Source organism: Sciurus carolinensis, chromosome 2 (assembly GCF_902686445.1).
Source record: "Sciurus carolinensis chromosome 2, mSciCar1.2, whole genome shotgun sequence".
Taxonomy (NCBI): domain Eukaryota; kingdom Metazoa; phylum Chordata; class Mammalia; order Rodentia; family Sciuridae; genus Sciurus; species Sciurus carolinensis.
Window position 1 is genome coordinate 138768565 of NC_062214.1, and position 19526 is coordinate 138788090.

Consider the following 19526-nt stretch of genomic DNA (forward strand, 5'->3'; position numbering starts at 1 on the left):
TACTTTAGAAATGTTTATACATAGTTTGCAATATGTTTAATTATAAATATATATATGTATGTACATATACTTAAGTATAGATAGATAGATGTGCAGAAGGACATAGAAACATATTCTTACCTGGCATATTGCCTGATTAGAACTGGTACATTGCCTACTGGATGCTCAATGAATATTTATTGAATAATTTAGTTCAGTTATATGTAATATATATGTACATACATACATACATAAAATCTGCATATGTGGTATCAAGAGATTTACATAGCTTTTCTTCAGTTAATCTTTTGTTTTTTCTAAACTTTTTAAAAATTATTTATTTTTAAATTTTTTATAGAGACTGCATTTTGATTCATTGTACACAAATGGGGTACATCTTTTCATTTCTGTGGTTGTACACGATATAGATTCATACCATTCGTGTAATCATACATGTACATAGGGTAATGATGTCTGTCTCATTCCACCATTTTTCATACCCCCCTCCCTCTCATTTCCTTCCACATAATCTAAAGTTCCCCCATTCTTCTTTCACTCCCCACACCCCCACCCCCATTATTATCCACTTATCAGGGAACACATTCTGCCTTTGGTTTTTTGGGATTGGCTTATTTCACTTAGCATGATATTCTCCAATCCCATCCATTTATTTGCAAATGCCATAATATTATTATTCTTTATGGCTGAATAATATTCCATTGTGTATATATACCACAATTTCTTTATCCATTCATCTGTTGAAGGGAATCTAGGTTGGTTCCACAATCTAACTATTGTGAACTGAGCTGCTATAAACATTGATGTGACTATGTTACTGTAGTATGCTGATTTTAAGTCCTTTGGGTATAAACCAAGGATTGGGCTAACTGGGTTAAGAGGTAGGCCCATTCCAGGTTTTCTGAGGAATCTCCACACTGCTTTCCAGAGTGGCTGCACCAATGTGCAACTCCACCAGCAACGTACAAATGTGCTTTTTTTCCCCACATCCATGCCAACATCTATTATTGTTTGTGTTCTTGATAATAGCCATTCTAATTGGAGTGAGATGAAATCTTAAAGTTTTTTCAATTTGCATTTCTCTAATTACTAGAGATGTTGAACACTTTTTCATGTATTTATTGATAGCTTGTATGTCTTCTTTTGTAAAGTCTCTGTCCAGTTCCTTGGCCCATTTATAGATTGGGTTCTTTGTATTTTTTGTGTAACGTTTTGTAAGTTCTTTATAAATTTTGGAGATAAGTGCTTTATCTGAAGTGTGTGTGGTAAAGATTTTCTCCTGCTCTGTAGGCTCCCTCTTCACATTCTTGATTGTATCCTTTTCTGAGAAAAAGCTTTTTAGTTTGAGTCCATCCCATTTATTGATTCGTGCTTTGATTTCTTGTGCTTTGGGAGTCTTGTTGAGGAAGCCTGATCCTAAGCCAACATGATGAAGATTTGGACCTACTTTGTCTTCTATTAGGTGCAGGGTCACCCTGCACAAAACTCAACTCAAAATGGCTCAAGGACATAGGAATTAGACCAGAGATCCTGCACCTAAACTTCTTGCCATTATGTATATATTCATCTAATCCAACTTGGTGATATTTTGCCAGGGTTATCTTTTCAAATTTAAAAACCATTTTAAGTTATTTTAATGTTAGGAAAAGCATTGGAATTGTTATTTTAAAATACAAAATGAAGTTATTTGAAATGATTCTTTTAATCATAAAAGGAATAAAAACACATTTATACAATCCTAAGTGCTTCCAAACATCTGCAGTTCAAAGTACATAATTCATGTTGACACCAAAGTTTACTATCTGTTTTGACTGGAAGAGTCTGATATTATTTTTGTCTGCAAAGGAAAGAGTTGTATCACATCCAAGTGGGAAGATGTTTGATTATAATGTGAACAAGATGATATATGACCAAAAGCAGGTTGTACAGAAGGAGAAACAGCAGCTGTTAAAAACTTTGCAACTATCCTGAACTTTTGGTTAAGAACTAAAGGCATGTTTATCTTTTAGAAGGTAAAGAAAGCGTAAAGTAAGACAAAATCATAATGATGTGTTATCTGCTCGATACAATTCTTCATAATTCTCAATGATCAATGACAGGAAATTATAGATCTTCTAGTAAATACTAGACAAATTCATTTTGTAAAATGTCATCATGACTTTTGTTGTTTGGTTCGTTTGCATTGTAGAGTTTGCAGTGGTAAATTTTAATTTTTTTTATTCTTACCAGTGTGCTTAGAGTGTTAGTATCATGAATCCCTGTGGTATTTTCATCCTGTTACAATTATTCTTCATTTTAAAATTAATTTTTAAAAGTTTAAGAATAGGAGTATTCTTTTATAAAAGTATAAGAATATTTTCCTTATTATTTTAAAGGAAATCCCATACATAAACCCTTTTTCTCTGTAATTTTCATTGTGTATCTATAAAGTAAGTAAACTCTTGTTTAAAATATAACCACAGTATCATCACACCCATATTATAACAATAATTTAATACCACAAAACATTGTTTAATTTTCAAATTTCAGTGGTTTCATGAATATCATAACTTTACCTCTTTGTTATAAAGCTGTATCTAAAAAAAAAATCACACATTGCAATTGTCTTTTAAAGGTCTTAATTTATAGTGGATTCCCCTTAAGCTTTCTGTTTTCTTCAGTTTCCCAGTTTTTTCCCTGAGTTTCTGTAGTTTCATTCTGTAGTATCTTTTCTCTTCTTTGCATATGACAATTTGGGCTAAAGACTTGATCATGTTTTGGTTCATTTTTATTAGCACATTATAGGTGGGGTTTTTTTCTTTCATCTGGAAGCACATAATGGATTGGCTTTATTGTTAATCAATCAAGTGCCTAGACCTGTTTATATCTTAATGATTTCAAAATTGTTATAGCCCAACATTTCCATTTTCTTTGTTAGCTAGAGTGGTTCTATGAGAGTTATTTATATTGATCTCTATATTGGTACTCCACCAAGAATACACAGATACCCTTCTTTTTGATTACAGTGGTAAAGTTTATATAAGAAAGCATACATAAGTGCTTTGTTTATTAGTTATTTATAGTAGTGACAGTTTAAGATGTTTTATTCTCATTATGAACTCAATAATGTAACCATAGTTAATGTTCAGTGCAGTGTAATTACTATCTTAATTGATACTCATATTGTCTTCTCTTTAGCCAGTGCAGAACTTTTTCAAGTTGCCTCCTGAGTTTTTTCTGGGTTTGATAATTTGATGCTGTCTGCTGTGACTGAAGATTTCTAAATCAGCATGCACATTCTAGGTCAAGGTCTGGATTCAGCTATATATCAATAGAGCCCTTTGTTTTTAGCAGGAATTGGTGTGTGGATATCCTAAGTCCACGTACCAGGTGTCCTCATTGCTACTGAGTTTTCTCTTGTTTCTATCCTTTTTAAATGGTCTGAACTAGAAAATACACATAGTACACATTTTTTAAAGAAAAAACTTTTGTCTCTATGTTGGTACTTTAAACTCTGAACTAAAGAGTTTTTACTTAATGTATCTTAAATCTGTATCTTTTTTCTTCCTATGGTGAGAATCCCAGTTGTCAAGAACATTGCAATGCCATTTCAATTTGAGAACTTAAAAATTTTGGTATGAAAGATATAAGAATTCATATGTGCAAATTAGTGCAACCACTCTGGAAAGCAGTGTGGAGATTCCTCAGAAAGCTTGGAATGGAAACACCATTTTACCCAGCTATCCCACTCCTTGGCCTATACCCAAAGGACTTAAAATCAGCATACTACAGAGATACAGCCACATCAATGTTCATTGCTGCTCAATTCACCATAGCCAGATTGTGGAACCAACCTAGATGTCCTTCAGTTGATGAATGGATAAAGAAACTGTGGCATATTTATACAATGGAATATTACTCCGCAATGAAGAATGATAAAATTATGGCATTTGTAGGCAAATGGTCGAAATTGGAGAATATCATGCTAAGTGAGATAAGCCAATCTCAAAAAACTAAAGGACGAATGATCTCGCTGATAAGCGGATGAGGACATATAATGGGGGGTGGGAGGGGCTAGCATTAGGTTTAGGGTTAGGTTTAGAGTTAGGCTAAGGAGAGCAGTAAGAATGAAGGAAAGAAGGACTGTGTAGAGGGAAAAGAGGGGTGGGAGGGGTGGGGGGGAGGGGAAAAATATAATAAACATCATTACCCTATGTAAACATAAAAAAAAATAAATAAATAAATAAATAAAAAGAATTCATATGTCCTAATTTGTGCATTAGAACTTTTAAGAAGTTGATATTGGGCAGAATATGCACTGGAAAGATATTTGTCATTTTTAGTTGAGGTAGTTCAAAAGGAAAGTGTTGAAACCCGTAGGAAAATTGTTTAATGTATAAATTTGATTTAGAAACAAATCTTCCTTAACATTTGACTTAACTATTTTTAGCCATTAAGTTAGGGAAAATCTTTAAACACCATTAAGTATAGCCCTTTGGCTCATTTATCACTTTGGGTGGCCCCTAGGCCTTGTCTTCTGTCCCTTTTATGTTGATTGGCCATAGAAACTAAACCCAATAATGCAATATAGATAAATACCCTCAGTGCAAAAACAACTTTATTATACTAATATTATTCTTACCTGTTTGGTCAGTTTTCACATGAAAAAAAACGGCATAAGAGTAACCCCCACCAAGAATACACAGATACCCTTTTTTTCATAAAGAATAAAGAAACAGAAACACTGTGAACGTTAAAAAGTAAGAAGAAACCTAATTAACTATAAGCGTAATTGTTAACTAGGAATATAAGACCAGAATACATCCCAGGTACTAGAACTTGAATTTTATTGACCATAAAAGGACTTAAAATATGACCACTTGAGTCAAGGAATTCCAACTGAGTGGAATTCCTTGCATATAGTCAAACGTAGAAAGACTGCTTCTTCACTGAAAGGGAGTCTGGAAAAGTTCAGAGAGGTAAGAAGACAGCTTGTCTCTGACCAGGACTGTATAGACCTGGAATTGCCTGCCATGAGGAAAATCCACAAACTGAGACTTTAACATATAAACATGCCCACAATAAGTACACTTTTGTTCTTCCAACAGAACAAATACAAAACCAGCCTGGCAATTCTTCCACATACAAGTTAATACCAAAAATTTTATACAGGTAAGATGGACACAGTAAAAATCTACACAGCACATAAGAAAACAGTCCACCACAAAGCATAATTTAATGTAACCATAGTTAATGTTCAGTGCAGTGTAATTACTTACTTATAATTTAAAGTATAAGGTCATCAATATTTGAGGTCTTAGAAAAACATTGCAAGAGTATAAAATGTATATTTAAACAGAAATAATTTAATAGATAAAAAGAGCATCATGAGAAATGATAGGCAGAATTGGAAAAGAATATAAGAAAACATCTACAAATGAAAGCTATAGTAATTAAATTTTTTAAAACAATAGATGTCCAGGCATGGTGGTGCATGCCTATGATCTCAGCAACTCAAGAGGCTGAGACAGGAGGATCACAAAAATTGTTAAAGCAACCATTGAGAAAAGACAGATCAACCTTCAGAGGAATTGCTATTATACCAATAGTGACTTCACATTAGCAGCAATAGATGCCAGCAGTTGAATAGTATCTTCAACGTGCTGAAGAAATAACATATATCATAACTTCTTTCCATTAGTGTAAGAACATTTTCAGGTAGAGACTACCTCACTACAGAGAACTTGTAAAAACTGTATCTCTGAGAAAAATCAGTTGAATCCCAGCTGAAAACTCAGATGATTTGATAGGAGATATCTACTAATTCTTCTGTGAAGAGACTATTTCAAGTCCAACCTTGATAACAAAACTGAAAAGTATACATAGCCTAAGAAGAAAAAAATGTTAGTCATATAGTAACATACCAGCAATCTGAAATAAAATATTTGTAAAACAAGTTAAGGAATTTTTTTTCCATATGCATAGATACACATATACAAATGAATGTAACCAATGTATGTGGTAATCAGAACTTTTCACAGTAATGGAAACATTGTAATACATTAGTAAGTTGGGATAATTCATCTCAACACATTTCTAAAAAAAACCAATAAATTTAAACACATTTGAAGTTTTTCAGAAGAGTAGGACCTTTTAGCAGAAGAAAAAAAATAACATTCCTGATGTGATTAGTATATCTATCAAATTGCCTCTTGCTGATTATATGTTAGAAGCATTTCTTTTAAGGTCAAGAACATTTCTTTTAAGCATTTCATTTAAGATAAGAATGACCACCACTAAAAGACCTATTCTTTTCAAAGTATATTTAGTCTACTTCTTACTAACTTGTTACCAACCTAGTCTTATCACCTCATTTCTCTCCTGAACTGTTCAATAATCTGCCAACTAGACTTCCTAATTCTTGCTTTGGACTTCTTAGAGTCTGTTCTTAACAAAGCAGGAAGAGTGAACATATATTAATGTAAGAGAAATCTTCTAGAAACTCATACTCTTTATAAGGACCTCAAACTCTTCATATCTCATCTAGTGTTCTCCTTACATCGTTCCTGCGACAGGATTATCCCAACTACTACTCAGTGATGCCAGACAAGCTTCTACCTTGGAGTCTTTGCACTTATTATTCCTTCTGTTTCAGTCATTCCTTCCAAAGATATGTAAGATTTACTGCATTATCATCTTAGGGTCTTCATTCACTTATCTTTTTCTTCATTGTATCTTTACTGTTTTAAATTGTGAAGCATTTCCTTACCAACTCTTTTGGTACTTCCTATTCTCTAATCTGGCTATCTCCATAACATTTTCATCTTTATCATACTATATGTTTCATTTATTTGTTTATTATCTGTTTTTCCCAACTAGAAGGTGGGCTCCATGAGAGTAGAAATTTTTATCAACACTGTTGAATGCAGTATCCCCCATAATCTATAATTGTCTGGCATGGAATAATTGCTTAATAAATATTGGTGAATAAAAATGCACTTAAGAATAGGTGTTTCTTGAGGGGAAACAAGGGCATGATTCAAGGGGAGATATTTGTTACATTGTGTTCTCTCTCATTTTTGATACTGTGGATCAACTGAGGTCCTCATGAATATTAGGCAAATGCTGTACCACTGAGTTATATTGTCAACCCTCATGTTTTGTTTTTTTTAATCTGAAAGAATGTAGCAGATTTGTTTACATTTGTTAGATTTGATGACGGGTACAACAGTTTCCATTCTATTATCCCCTTCTTTATATGTTAAATGACAAATTTTTTGACATTTGAAAGGTCACACTGGTGAGAATTTTAAGAAAACTTGAGATATAAAGGGTAGATTTTGTAAAGATAAGCAATATTTCTCTTCTATTGTCTACTTTCTAAATATTACATAAAACTATAAAATGACAACACAATATAATAGTAACTAGTGAATATTACTTCAAAATAGTGAATATTACTTCAAAATAGGTAAGTCCAAATTTAAAAGTATAGAAAAAAAGCAAACCAGAAGAAATTATACATGAGTATGCTTTTGTGGGGAGGGTATTAGACTTTCTGAATATAAAAGTAAATGAATAAATCATTTAGGATTAAATAAATCTAAATAAACCCTAATGTAGTTAAATATAAATCACAAGCATGTACTTCACAAGAGCATTTGTAGATATATATTTTGTACGCTCTTCAAAACTACTGCTTGGTTCACATAATTTGAGTCTCAGATCAATGTTAAATTTAAACCCTATAAACAAATGAAAATCAGTTCAACATTTATTAAGCAAAATAAATGAATTGTTTTTTATTTTTGCATCATGTAGATGGGAAAAACCTTTCTTTTGAGGTGATTTCATGTTTACTTGAAATAAAAATAGTGGTCAGATAACTCTTGCCATGCTCCCTTACTTTTTTTAGATATACCCCTGATGTTTCTTCCTTCTTTCTTTTTCTTTTATATTCTTTCTTTCTCCAGCTTCAACTTAGAAAATCACTTGTCCCAAACATGCCCAACTCAGACGTCATCTGCTCCATGAAACATACTTCTTCCACATCAAATTTATCCATTCTGCCTTTGAGCTCTCATGGCATTATAATGGCATTATAATACTTAATAATTTGTTATTAAAATTCATTGAAAATATAGAGGATAATTCTGGCATAGAAGATATCTACTGAACTATGATACTGCTGTGCCTGATTCATTTTCATGCCTCATGATTTTGTCTTTACTACATGACCAACACTACGTGCTATAGGCTGAAAAGAGACAGGTTAGAGTGAATGTAAATCATGTTATATGTTGTAAATCCAAATAATAGCTAAATGATAATTTCACAAAATTTCACTGTAATTTTTTAAATTGTAATCAGTGAATTAAGTTTTCATTTAGCAAATGGTGAAAGTGGACATAGTGATGTAAAAACTTATGAATCAGTTAGTACTATATTTATAGATTTTTATTTTCATCAAAACTATTTGCAGATTTTAGCTTCAAACAAACTACCTTCTAAATTAAACTAGTATTGATTTGAATTGTCTTGATCTTATGGTTACTTTAATTTGTAAATGTGTTTGTGTTTTATAATTTTATTTTGTATGAGATGTGTATAGTCACTGTTATATTTTTGTATGTGTTATATAATTCAAGTCACTATCAGGAGTCTGGCTAGACATTTTCTTTTAAAAGCTTCATATATTGCACAAACTTAGGAAATACCAGTACAGACTGCTTAATATTGTAGAGGTCAGATGCAGAAGAAATGCCTTTTGTCAAATAATCTGGAAAGAACTTTGACCAGATCTTAAATCAATATGTGTACTTGGTACTTAACTATCCTAATTTTAAAAAAATATAAAATGAGTGATTTTTAACAGTTTTAGAAAACTTGGGTTTAGTACTTTATTCCTTTAATCTTCTACGTATCTTTATATATATGATTATCAGCCTTTCAGTTTATAGCCTTTATGATTTTCATGTAAAATGGTTTAAATTTCTTTAAAAATCTGAAATATTACTGGGCATTGTGGCTTATTCCTATAATCTGAGCGGCTCAGGAAGCTGAGGCAGTAGGATAGCATGTTCAAAGCCAGCCTCAGCAAGTTATCAAGTCCTTAAGCAACTCAGTGAGACCCTGTCTCTATATAAAATACATAAAAGGGCTAGGGTTGTGACTGAGTGGTTAAGTGCTCCTGAGTTAAACCCCTGGTACCAAAAAAAAAAAAAAAAAAAGAAAAGAAGAAGAAAATAAAAAACTCTGAAATATCTCTTAATGTATATTTTATGGATAATTTTTATTTTAAAACCTTAATAAAAATCAGTCATAGAATATGATATTGTGATTTAATTTTAGAAGCACACTTTTGTAACCAACACATGTAAAATCATAGCCATTGGTTACTGAAGAAAATAATTTTGAATATAGTTTGACCTTAATTTTTTTAAAAATAAGTATTTTGTGATGTATATATTATTTAGAGTAAGAGGACTACCTAAAAATTGCAATTGAATTACCAGAATACTATATACAATGTTATTTTGTTTGTATTCAGCATGACTTTTACTTACCATTCTTGTTACAAAACAAAACAAAACCTTGTCTTTAAAGAATACAGTGGTATTATTTACATTAATTCATATGGCTTGGTGGAAAAATGCTATAACTCCTTTACTTAATGGGATTCTTCCCCTGTGGCAGTGCAAACGGCTAGAGCAGGAGCTTCATCATCTGAAAGAGCAGAACCAGACTTCAGCAAACAACATGAGACATCTGACTGCTGAAAACAATCAAGAACGTGCTCTGAAGGTAAATCTCCGTTCCTTCTTGCAGGCAAATTAAGGTTGTAAGCCCTTGGTGCCAGCTTTCTGTGCTGCATATATCAGTTGTGTACATTTCAGCAGAAGTGAGCTGTGGTGTTTGCCAACAACCCCTTCTTTAAACACAGATACAGCACCCTTCTGTTATGGTATTATTTTATTTCATGTATGTGTACGTGAAAACAACGTATTTTCTGAATTTTGAGTATAGCGTATTAATAATTTTTGGTACCTATTCATTCTGCCTCTGCTTCTGTTTTTTTATGTTATTACCTTTTATAGTTAATAAAAAGTGACCACAATGGAAGGAAAAAAATAAATCATGGGCCCTTTCTTTGTACCTATATTTATTATAATAATTTTTAAAATGAGTTGTCACATGAGTAAAGGACTGAACGGACACTCCTGAAGCATATGTGGACTTGTTTGGGAACTGAAGGAGTACTTAGAATGTTACAACAAAAAAGAAAGAGAAAACATATTTAACTAGAACTTAAAATAAGTGAAGAGTATATTATATGACAAGTTGTCATTGTAGTATAGATTAAGTAATCATGAAAAAGCACATTATTTTGATTCTGCTAATTATATTTTTTTCTTCAGATGCTTGTGACTTTCTATTCTTTGTTTTTTCTTGGGTTCCTAGTATAAAGCCTGTGACATAGTAATGGCTTCTACTCCTCAAGGTGCTTGCATTCTCATGATCAGGTTGAAGATGATCCATGGGAGCGGGGCACAGTGGCACATACCTGTAATCCCAGCAGCTTGGGAGGCTGAAGCAGGAGGATCGAGAGTTCAAAACCACCCTCAGCAAAAGCGAGGCACTAGGAACTCTGTGAGACCCTGTCTCTAAATAAAATATAAAATAGGGCTCAGAGATTGAGTGCCCCTGAGTTCAATCCCCAGTACCACCGCCCCCCGCCAAAAAAAGCCCCAGATAATTCATGGGAAACAAAAGATTCATCATTGTTTTATTTTATAGTAAGAAAAAATTGCTACCAAGAGGATTATATTATACTTTGTTGTCTCAAATTCACTTTTTGCTGCAGATTGCAAATACCATGGTATTAAAAGGGTCATACACTAGGACAGAATTGAAAAAACTCTCTGTCAAAATTGAGAAAAGTAGTTTTAGTCTGTAGAGAAAATGGGAGGTTTGATGAAGTCAGATTTTTCTACAAAATATATTTAACTTAATTTTGAAGTGGTAGGCTTGTAATAACTTTGTTATTTTAGTATAATGCATTTTCTGTTATGTTCTATTGAATATTTAGTTAGACCAGAAAGATAAGTGAGAAAAGAGGGAATTATAGATTGCTATGGTTGTTCTTAATTACCTCCAAGGAATGGACTCTTTTATGAAAATTAAATATGATAAATGTTACCTGCAAAATGGAAAACATTATTAGGCAGCTTCCAGAATGCATACTAAAATATTATCACCATTAGTGGATTGATTTCATGTGATATGGTTGTTTCCATTTAAAACAAGACCTCAAATAAAAAATTCCAGTTTGTTGGCGTGTATAGTTATTGCATGGTCTTGTTCTGGTATTTCGGTTATATATTTATGTTAAATTTAATTAACTGGTGGTTTCAATTATGAAAAGAAATAGATGCACAATTCTAAGAGATCATTGAAATTATAAGAAAATAAGTGTACCAAAAGACTCCGAAGTTCAAAACAAAAACCAGACCCCTGTAAAAGAGAAGTCTCTGTAGACCATAAAATTTGAAGTAATACATAAATATAACTCATTTTTACTCCTGAAAAATGTACTGCTTTGCAGTCTTTTCTAGTTCCTCATCTTTTTATGCAAAAATCTTAGATTTTTGTGCTTTTTGTTAGTCCTTGATAACCTCATCCATTAACTAAATCCACCTTAAATTCTTGATAGAGTAAGGAAAGGAAGAACTGTCCATCTTATGTGACACTTTGAATTATTTTAGTTATTTTAAATCATATTTCATCAAGAGAAACTAAATGTATTATGAAAATCGCATCATTTATAATACGTTCAATTATTCTAAATCATATTTTAAGTTATTCTTACCTTTCAGGAATTCTGTTCTTTATTTGGTGCTTTTTAAAACTATAATACTCTAAATTGTCCTGTAAGTTTTGGATAATAAACTGCTTTCTCTGTCCTTATCTCTTGCAACCCATTTATATGTATCATTTTTGTTTGTTCACTGATTTAATATTTAGTTTATGTCTAAATCAGCATCAAAAGAAATGTTAAAGCTTTCAGTCTACCAATATTTTATTTATTATAAATAATATTGTTATGAATATTACTAATAATGGTAAATTTGGATAGAGTGGGAGTTGAAAAATTCAACTTGTTTACTGAATTTTACTGAACTTTCTAAAAGAAACAGTTCTCTTTGTGTGTGTGTGGAGGATTTTATTTGACAGACAACATATATATTGTTCTTGTTGAATGTTTTTTAAAATTTTATTTGTATTTTTTGGATATACATGTCAGTAGAGTATATTTTGACGTATTTATGCAAACATGGAGTATATAGAACAAGAAACAGTTCTTAAATCAATTGTCAACCATTCTTTCCAAATTGATGATTATAGCTTCATCATAATTACCATACAAGGAAATACTTTTCAATAATCTAGTGTCATTCAAATAATAATGTCTTTGTTTATTCTAATAACTGGAAAATTCTTCCTAATTTTTTTTATGGTACAGCGTAGAAATAGACTTGGTGATCATTTATAAACATTCTATTTGGAGTAGCAAGGAATTATACTAAGTGAATTTATGGCCATGGTACTTTTTTCTCCTAGTTTTATATATTTATTCTTCTCTAATAAAAAGTAAAACACAGATGTACCTATAGGGTGGGACTGGATTAGACTAATATTAGTATATATAGAGTTTTTTTTATTAAAAATACAACTTATTTTATCATTTAAAATAAATTTTATCCATTGACATTAAGAAATTGGTTTCTTGAAGAACACATTTTTAGACATTTAATGTTTTAGAAATAAATTTAGATTAGCCATACATATGTAGACATTGAACTTAATAAGAAATAGGTAATATACATTACCTTTATTTCCTTTTTATTTTACCAATTACCTTATCACACATCTTTAACCTCCTACAATTGGAGTTCTTTAATGTAATTTCATTGAAAGCCATTCTCTCTTAGATTATAAGTGACCTCCAATGGTAAGTAAACCCATATTACTGACGATTCATTATGATACCCAACATCCCAATCAATGTAAGGATAATACATTTCAATTTTACTGACTTTTGAAATACTCATTCCTAGTTCTCTACTGCTATGTCCTCATTATTGTTCTCATCTTTGATTGCTCTTTCTTAGTCTTGAGTGCTGCCGTCTCTTTTTTTCTACTTATTCCTGAAGTATAAATGTTTCTCTAGGTTATGTAATTGGTTCCTTATTCTAAGAAAGAAAGAAAGAAAGGAAGGAAGAAAGGAAGAAAAACAGACTGAATTTTAGAGCAATTTTAGGTTCACATTAAAATTGAGCAGAAAGTAAAAAGAGAGTTCCCATATACCCACTGCCCCCACGTCCAACCTCTCCCACTATCAATATCCTGTACCAGAGTGACTCAGTCCATTAACCTGTAATAACACATTGACACATCATTGTAACCAAAAGTCCATAGTTTACATTAGGCTTTACTTGGTGTTGTACGAGGAGTTTTGGTAATGTATGATGTCAAGTAATCATTACAGTATTATGCAGAATGGTTTTACTGCCTTTAAAATACTCTGTGTCCTCCTTATTCATCCCTTTTAACGCTCCTGTCCCCTGACCACTGATGTTTTTACTCTCTCCGTAGTTTATATCTTCCAGGAATTACACAATATTTGTAGTCCTTCCAACATGGACTTTTGAAACCTTTATATCTGATTGCTTTTTAGGGCTAAATAATACTCCATTATTAAATGTACCACAGTTTATTTATTCAGTCATCTACTGAAGGATTTCTTGGTTGCTTACAAGCTTGGGCAGTTATGAATAAAACTCCTATAATCACTTTGATGTAGGTTTTTGTCTGAACATAAGGTTTCCAGCTCATCTAAGTAAGTTCCAAGGAGTGCAATTGCTGGGTCATATGGTAAAAGTTTGTTTTACTTATGTCAGAAATTGCCATTTTTTTCCAAAGTGACTGTACCATTTGCATTTCTAACACTGAGGAACAAGAATTCCTATTGAACCATATCCTCACTAGCAGGATATTTCTTTTGTTTTCTTTCCCTTTTCCACTTAATCTGTTCTTGTGGCATCATCTATTTATGTCCTAAGTAATGTCACATCTGCCCTTCTGTTTGGGTATCTTAATGTCGTCTTACCTAGTAAATTTGAAACTAAATGCCCAATTTGACCCTGTGAGCTTTCTCCCTGGGAGGAAGTCAGGACCTGAGTCAGACATTATTAACCGTGTAATTCAATATTATCTCCAGTCATAGTCCCCTTTGCATGCCTCTGCTATAGAAGTGTGAAAAGTTAAACACTTTCTCAGCCTTTCTTATTGCCAGTGAAACATGCAAGGGAGTGTACAACAGGGGTAAGGGAAGAAAGAGGGTGCCTCTGGAATAGTTTTTGGTTTTCTGATATAAGGCAGATGAAGCAAACAGTATTACTCTTCTTAACTACCTTGAACACTTACTTGCTGTGTGGAACTGTAGCAGCCATTTTACAGTCATGAAGAAAAGGCTAAGAGAAACTCTTAAACATCATTGAGTCCCTTAGCCAGTGATCACTTAGAGAACATTAAATACCTTGATTTTTTTTTTTTTAGTGAGAAAATAGAACTATGTTTTATGTAATTCTGAACTTTTTCTATTATTGTTTACTGTCCATTCAGTCCATTAATATCAGTTGACTAATGATACTACCATTCTCCTGGTAGACCTGTAGGCCCAAGTAATTGACATAATTTTCATATCCTTTAACACTCACCCACCTTGAAAAGCAGTTCAGCTTCCAGTTTCATCGGCTATGCAGCAGTTCTTTCTTTCCTGTTCTGCCTTCATTTTTATTTTGTCTTATGTCACAGTCATGATCTAGACAATCATAGTTATCATCCTAACTTACTTATCCTCATTTTCTCACCTCCCTAGTAAGTTGTCATATTGTCATGAGCTATTCTTCGAAGACTCAGGTGATGCTTTTTTATTTCAAAACCTTTGCTAAGTCTTGCATTTTCCAAAATATAAAACATATAGCAATATCTCGAATAAATCTTCTGGTCAAAAACAACGAAAAGACTAGGCATGGTGGTGTACACCTGTAATCCCAGCAGCACAGGAGGCTGAGGCAGGAGGATCACAAGTTCAAAGCCAGCCTCAGCAACTCAGTGAGACCCTGTCTCTAAATAAAATACAAAAAAGGGAGGGATGGTGATGTGGCTCAGTGGTTAAGTGCCCTAGCTTCAATCTCTGGTACCAAAACAAACAACAAAAGAAAACCAAAATGATAACAGAGGATAACTTTTTTTTATTTTAAGAATATTTTCAAACATATTATTGAGATGGCAATAAAGTAAGGAATCTGGAAAGGCTCCAAACCATGTGGTAATAAAAATGGAAAGAAAAAAAATTGTGCAATAATTGCCTGAGCTCTTTCATTTCTTCCTGAGTGGATTTGTCAAATCTTGGTGAATTTGAGCTTCTACTTTAATGGTAAAACAGAGCCTATTTATGCCAGGGAACATCATGAGAGATCCTCTCCTAAAGCTGGGCTCCTAGATGACTTCACCATTAGTATTAATGTCATTAGTATTTATGTGAACAGGAGGCAAGCCCTTTATACAAAATAAGACAGCAGGGGAACTTGACTTTCTTAACTGGAGAGAGGGAAAATTTTTTCTCTGAGAATTTGTCATTCGTCACCAGCTTTCAGGCAGGTTTAGTACCACACAGGTAGCCTGACTTTATGCTTCAAGTATGGTTCTAAGAGCTGAGGATTTAATTTGGTCCTGCCCTGCAGAGAGGCCCTTAGACAACGAACTAAAGCAAATTTTCATCACAATTGTCTTTAACAGTTCCTGAAGATAAAGTTTCAAAGACTCTGAGCTAACAGAAAAAGAAATTAGAAAATGCATTAGAGAGAAAGATACTTCTAATGAAAGGAAAAAATAAAATATAAGGCAGCAGAATCATATAGTTCACAAATAATTTTGGCATTTTAATCATCAGTTACACAATACAATGAAAGTGTTTTCATATCTTTGAGGCAAAAGAGAGGCTTGAGAAATAACTGGATTTGGGGAAAAACTACATTGAACTTATAAAAATGAAATTAAAATTAAACACTTAACAAATAGGTTGAACAGCAAACTACACACAATTTCAGAAAGTATTAGTAAACTAAAAGATGGATTTGAAGCAAATATGGAGATTGAAACCAGAGAGAGAAAGAAATTAAAGATATAGAAGAGATGTTAAAAGACATAAAATTTTAAGATCTAAAACACTCTTCATAGATTTTAGGAACTAATACAGGGAATGGGGGGAAAGGCAAAATAAATCATGATGAAAAAATTCACCAGAATTATCAAATGATGGAAACCTCAGATATAATAATCCCAAATGAATTCCAATGATGATATTTTTTTAAATCATACGGAACACTGAAGTTAAAAACAAAAAATTCTTGAAACAACCCGTTAGAAAATGCATATTTATAAAAGAATGGCAGGCACATTGAATCTACAACAGCAGTCATGGAATGAGACATTGTACATACACTGAAAGCAACTAAGTGTAGAGGTGAACACTTATAATACCAGTGACTGGGGAGGCGACGCAGGAAGTTTTTAAGTTTCGAGCCAGTCTGGGCAACTTAAGGAGATTTGTCTCAAAATAAAATTAAAAAAAATATATTAGAGATGTATCTCTCAATGGTAAAGCGCCCCTGGGTTCAATTCCCAGTACCACCGAAAAGGAGAAGGAGAAGTAGAAGGAAAGACTGAAAATCATGATAATGTTTTAAATTTTTCAGAGTGAAAGTAACTATCAAGGGCAAGAGTAAATAATGAGTGTAGAAAAAAAAACTTCAGCAGCCTCCTTTTTGCTTATGGAATGAAATCTAAACCTTCCTCTGAATATGGAATTTAGGACTCCATACTATTGTTTTATCCTACCTAATCCCCTTCTCTCTCTCTCTCTCTCTCTCTCTCTGTTTTTTTTTTATAAGGACTGTTTCTCTAGTTTTACTAAACCCATGATATTCCCTACTACTTGATTTTTACTAAATGTGTCACATTTTTTGTTCTTCTGGATTCTGTTTTTGTTATAACTTATTTTTAATTCTGTCTCCATTGTTAGTTGATTATTGTCTCCTGTAAATCAGAAATTTGTTCAGCATAAAGGATCATAGTTTTTTTTTAATGTTACTATCTTCTTGGAAGTTAATTTAGCACATTATTTGTATCATATTAGACAATCAAGATATTTTTAAGTTAGGGTGTTTTAATCTATCCAAGTTGATGTTAATATTTTTATTATCTAGTATGTGCAAGACATGGATAACATAGAGTTTTTCTGGTATAATAATGTTTTAAGAATCACTACCTGTGCCCAACTATAACTTTTCAGAAGGACTTCTATTTTGTGCTAAAGTTCTTGGTTCATGAATCGAACAGTGTAGTTTAAGCATTCTAGCTTTTACTACTGACTTAAAAATATTGATGGAAGAACCTTTAGCTTGTTCATTTTGCCCTCTGCTATTTGGAGTTCACTGCAGAATAAACTCTTGTAAAAGAATGAATGAATAGCAAAGGCTATTCACTGCATGGAATAATAAACAATAACAGCTTCTTAAGATGAAATCATGCATTAAGATGAGCTATTAGTCTTTTTCCTGCAGCAGCCATATTACTGTTCTGTATTGATGATAGCAGCCTTCTGTGCAGTGGGGTGTGGTTTTAAATTATTTCTAGTAGATAACCCTGGTAATAGATTTTGAATTTCAAAATACTGGATTTTCCCTTTACTGTCTGCATAGCACTGGGAAATGCCGTTAACTTCTGTGAGTATTGGGTCTCATATTTGCAAGATCAGAACAGAGATATTTCTAGGAGTGATGTCCCATGCGTGTAATTCCAGTAACTTGGAAGGTTGAGGCAGGAGGACCACAAGTTCAAGGCCAGACTTAACAAGACCCTCAGCAACTTACTAAGACCCTATCTCCAAATTTTTGAATTAAGTAAAGAGCAGTCAATTTTAAATGAGTTTTATTATAGGTAGGATAACCACATAATTTGTCTTTAAGACATTTTTTAAAATGGTTTATGATTAATAATTATACCAAGACAGTGGGGTTATGACTATAGGAAGATAGAACAAGAGGTCCTGGGGATGGAATGGTTCTGTAATTTTATTGTGATTGTGGTTACATCAATTTACAGGTGATTAAATTGCATAGAACTACACACACACACACACACACACACACACTCTCATGAGTGCATATAAAACTGGTGAAATCAGAATAAACTCTGTGGATTGTGCAATAATCAGCTTGCTGATTTAGGTATTATATAGTGCTGTGCAAGATGTTGACATTGGGGTATATCAGATGGAAACTACATGGCACCTCACCATATATTTTTTTTCAGCTGCCTATGAATTTGTAACTACTTCGGAATAAAATTTTAAAAGTGAGTCATTAAATTCAACCCATACTACAGGGCAGGCAGTTATACAAGAGCACAAATAGGAGGAGGCAAGGATCTTGGTGCCATGTTAGAGGCTGCCTATCACAATTTAGGTATGTGTAAACACTTCAAACTTAATATGCCAGAAACCAGACTCCTAATCTTATCCCCTGAAGTTGTTGATTCTGCGTACTGTATCTGAAAAGAACATCCTTTTATCCCGCCAGTGACTTAGGCCAAAATCTATGGAATCATTTTGACTCCTCTCTTCTCTCGCTTCACATCCTAACTGTAAACAAATTCTCTTGGCTCTACTTTTAGTAAATATCAAGTATTCAGCCACTTCCCACCACTTCCACTGCTACTGTCTTTCAAGCTCTAGCATTTCTTGCCTATATTATTTCAAAAGCCTCTAAATGATCTCCTGCTCCTATCCTTGCCTTCCTCCATTCTCAGCACAGCCCTCAGAATGATCCTATTAAAATACAAATTAGGTTATGTTACTCCTCTGCAAAGAACCTCCTAATGGCCTGCTAGTTCACTCAGAGGAGAACCTTCCAACACCTCTTGTTCTGGCCCTTAGGACTTCCCTGATGTCATATTTCACTTCAGGTGTAGTATTCTCTTCATGTTCCTCAAACACACCAGGCATGCTCACATTTAAGAGTCTTGATCTTCCTGTTTCTACTTCCAAAGAACACTTTCCCTAAATGTTCACACAGCTCATTTTTATCTTTTGGAAATTGATTTAAATGCCATCTACCCAGCAAGGTATATCTTAGCTCATTTCCCCATCAGCATTTTCTCTGTCCCTTCCCTTTTTTTTTTTTTTTTTTTTGTCATCCTCTTAGGATATTTTTTCTTTATCCTTTGTATTTTCAATTTTCCTGGCAGGAGTAAGGGCTTCATGAGGTTAGAGATTTTGTGCACCTCTGCATCTACTGATGATATTAAAAATTTTTGGCATTGAGGACATCAAAGATACTGACCAATCAGAACACCTAGCAGGTTTTAACAATTTGACCACACCTGTGCACACCACCTGAAAACTATCCCTGGCTGTATTTCTT

General features: G+C 33.0%; 1 protein-coding gene across 1 annotated transcript in view; it reads left to right on the plus strand.

The window, feature by feature from the left end:
- Positions 1-19526, plus strand: part of Mipol1 (mirror-image polydactyly 1) — a 328121-nt gene that overhangs the window by 157747 nt on the left and 150848 nt on the right. Inside the window, 1 exon segment of the mRNA XM_047538984.1 lies at positions 9673-9780. Within this exon segment, the coding sequence (XP_047394940.1) occupies positions 9673-9780 (108 nt within the window).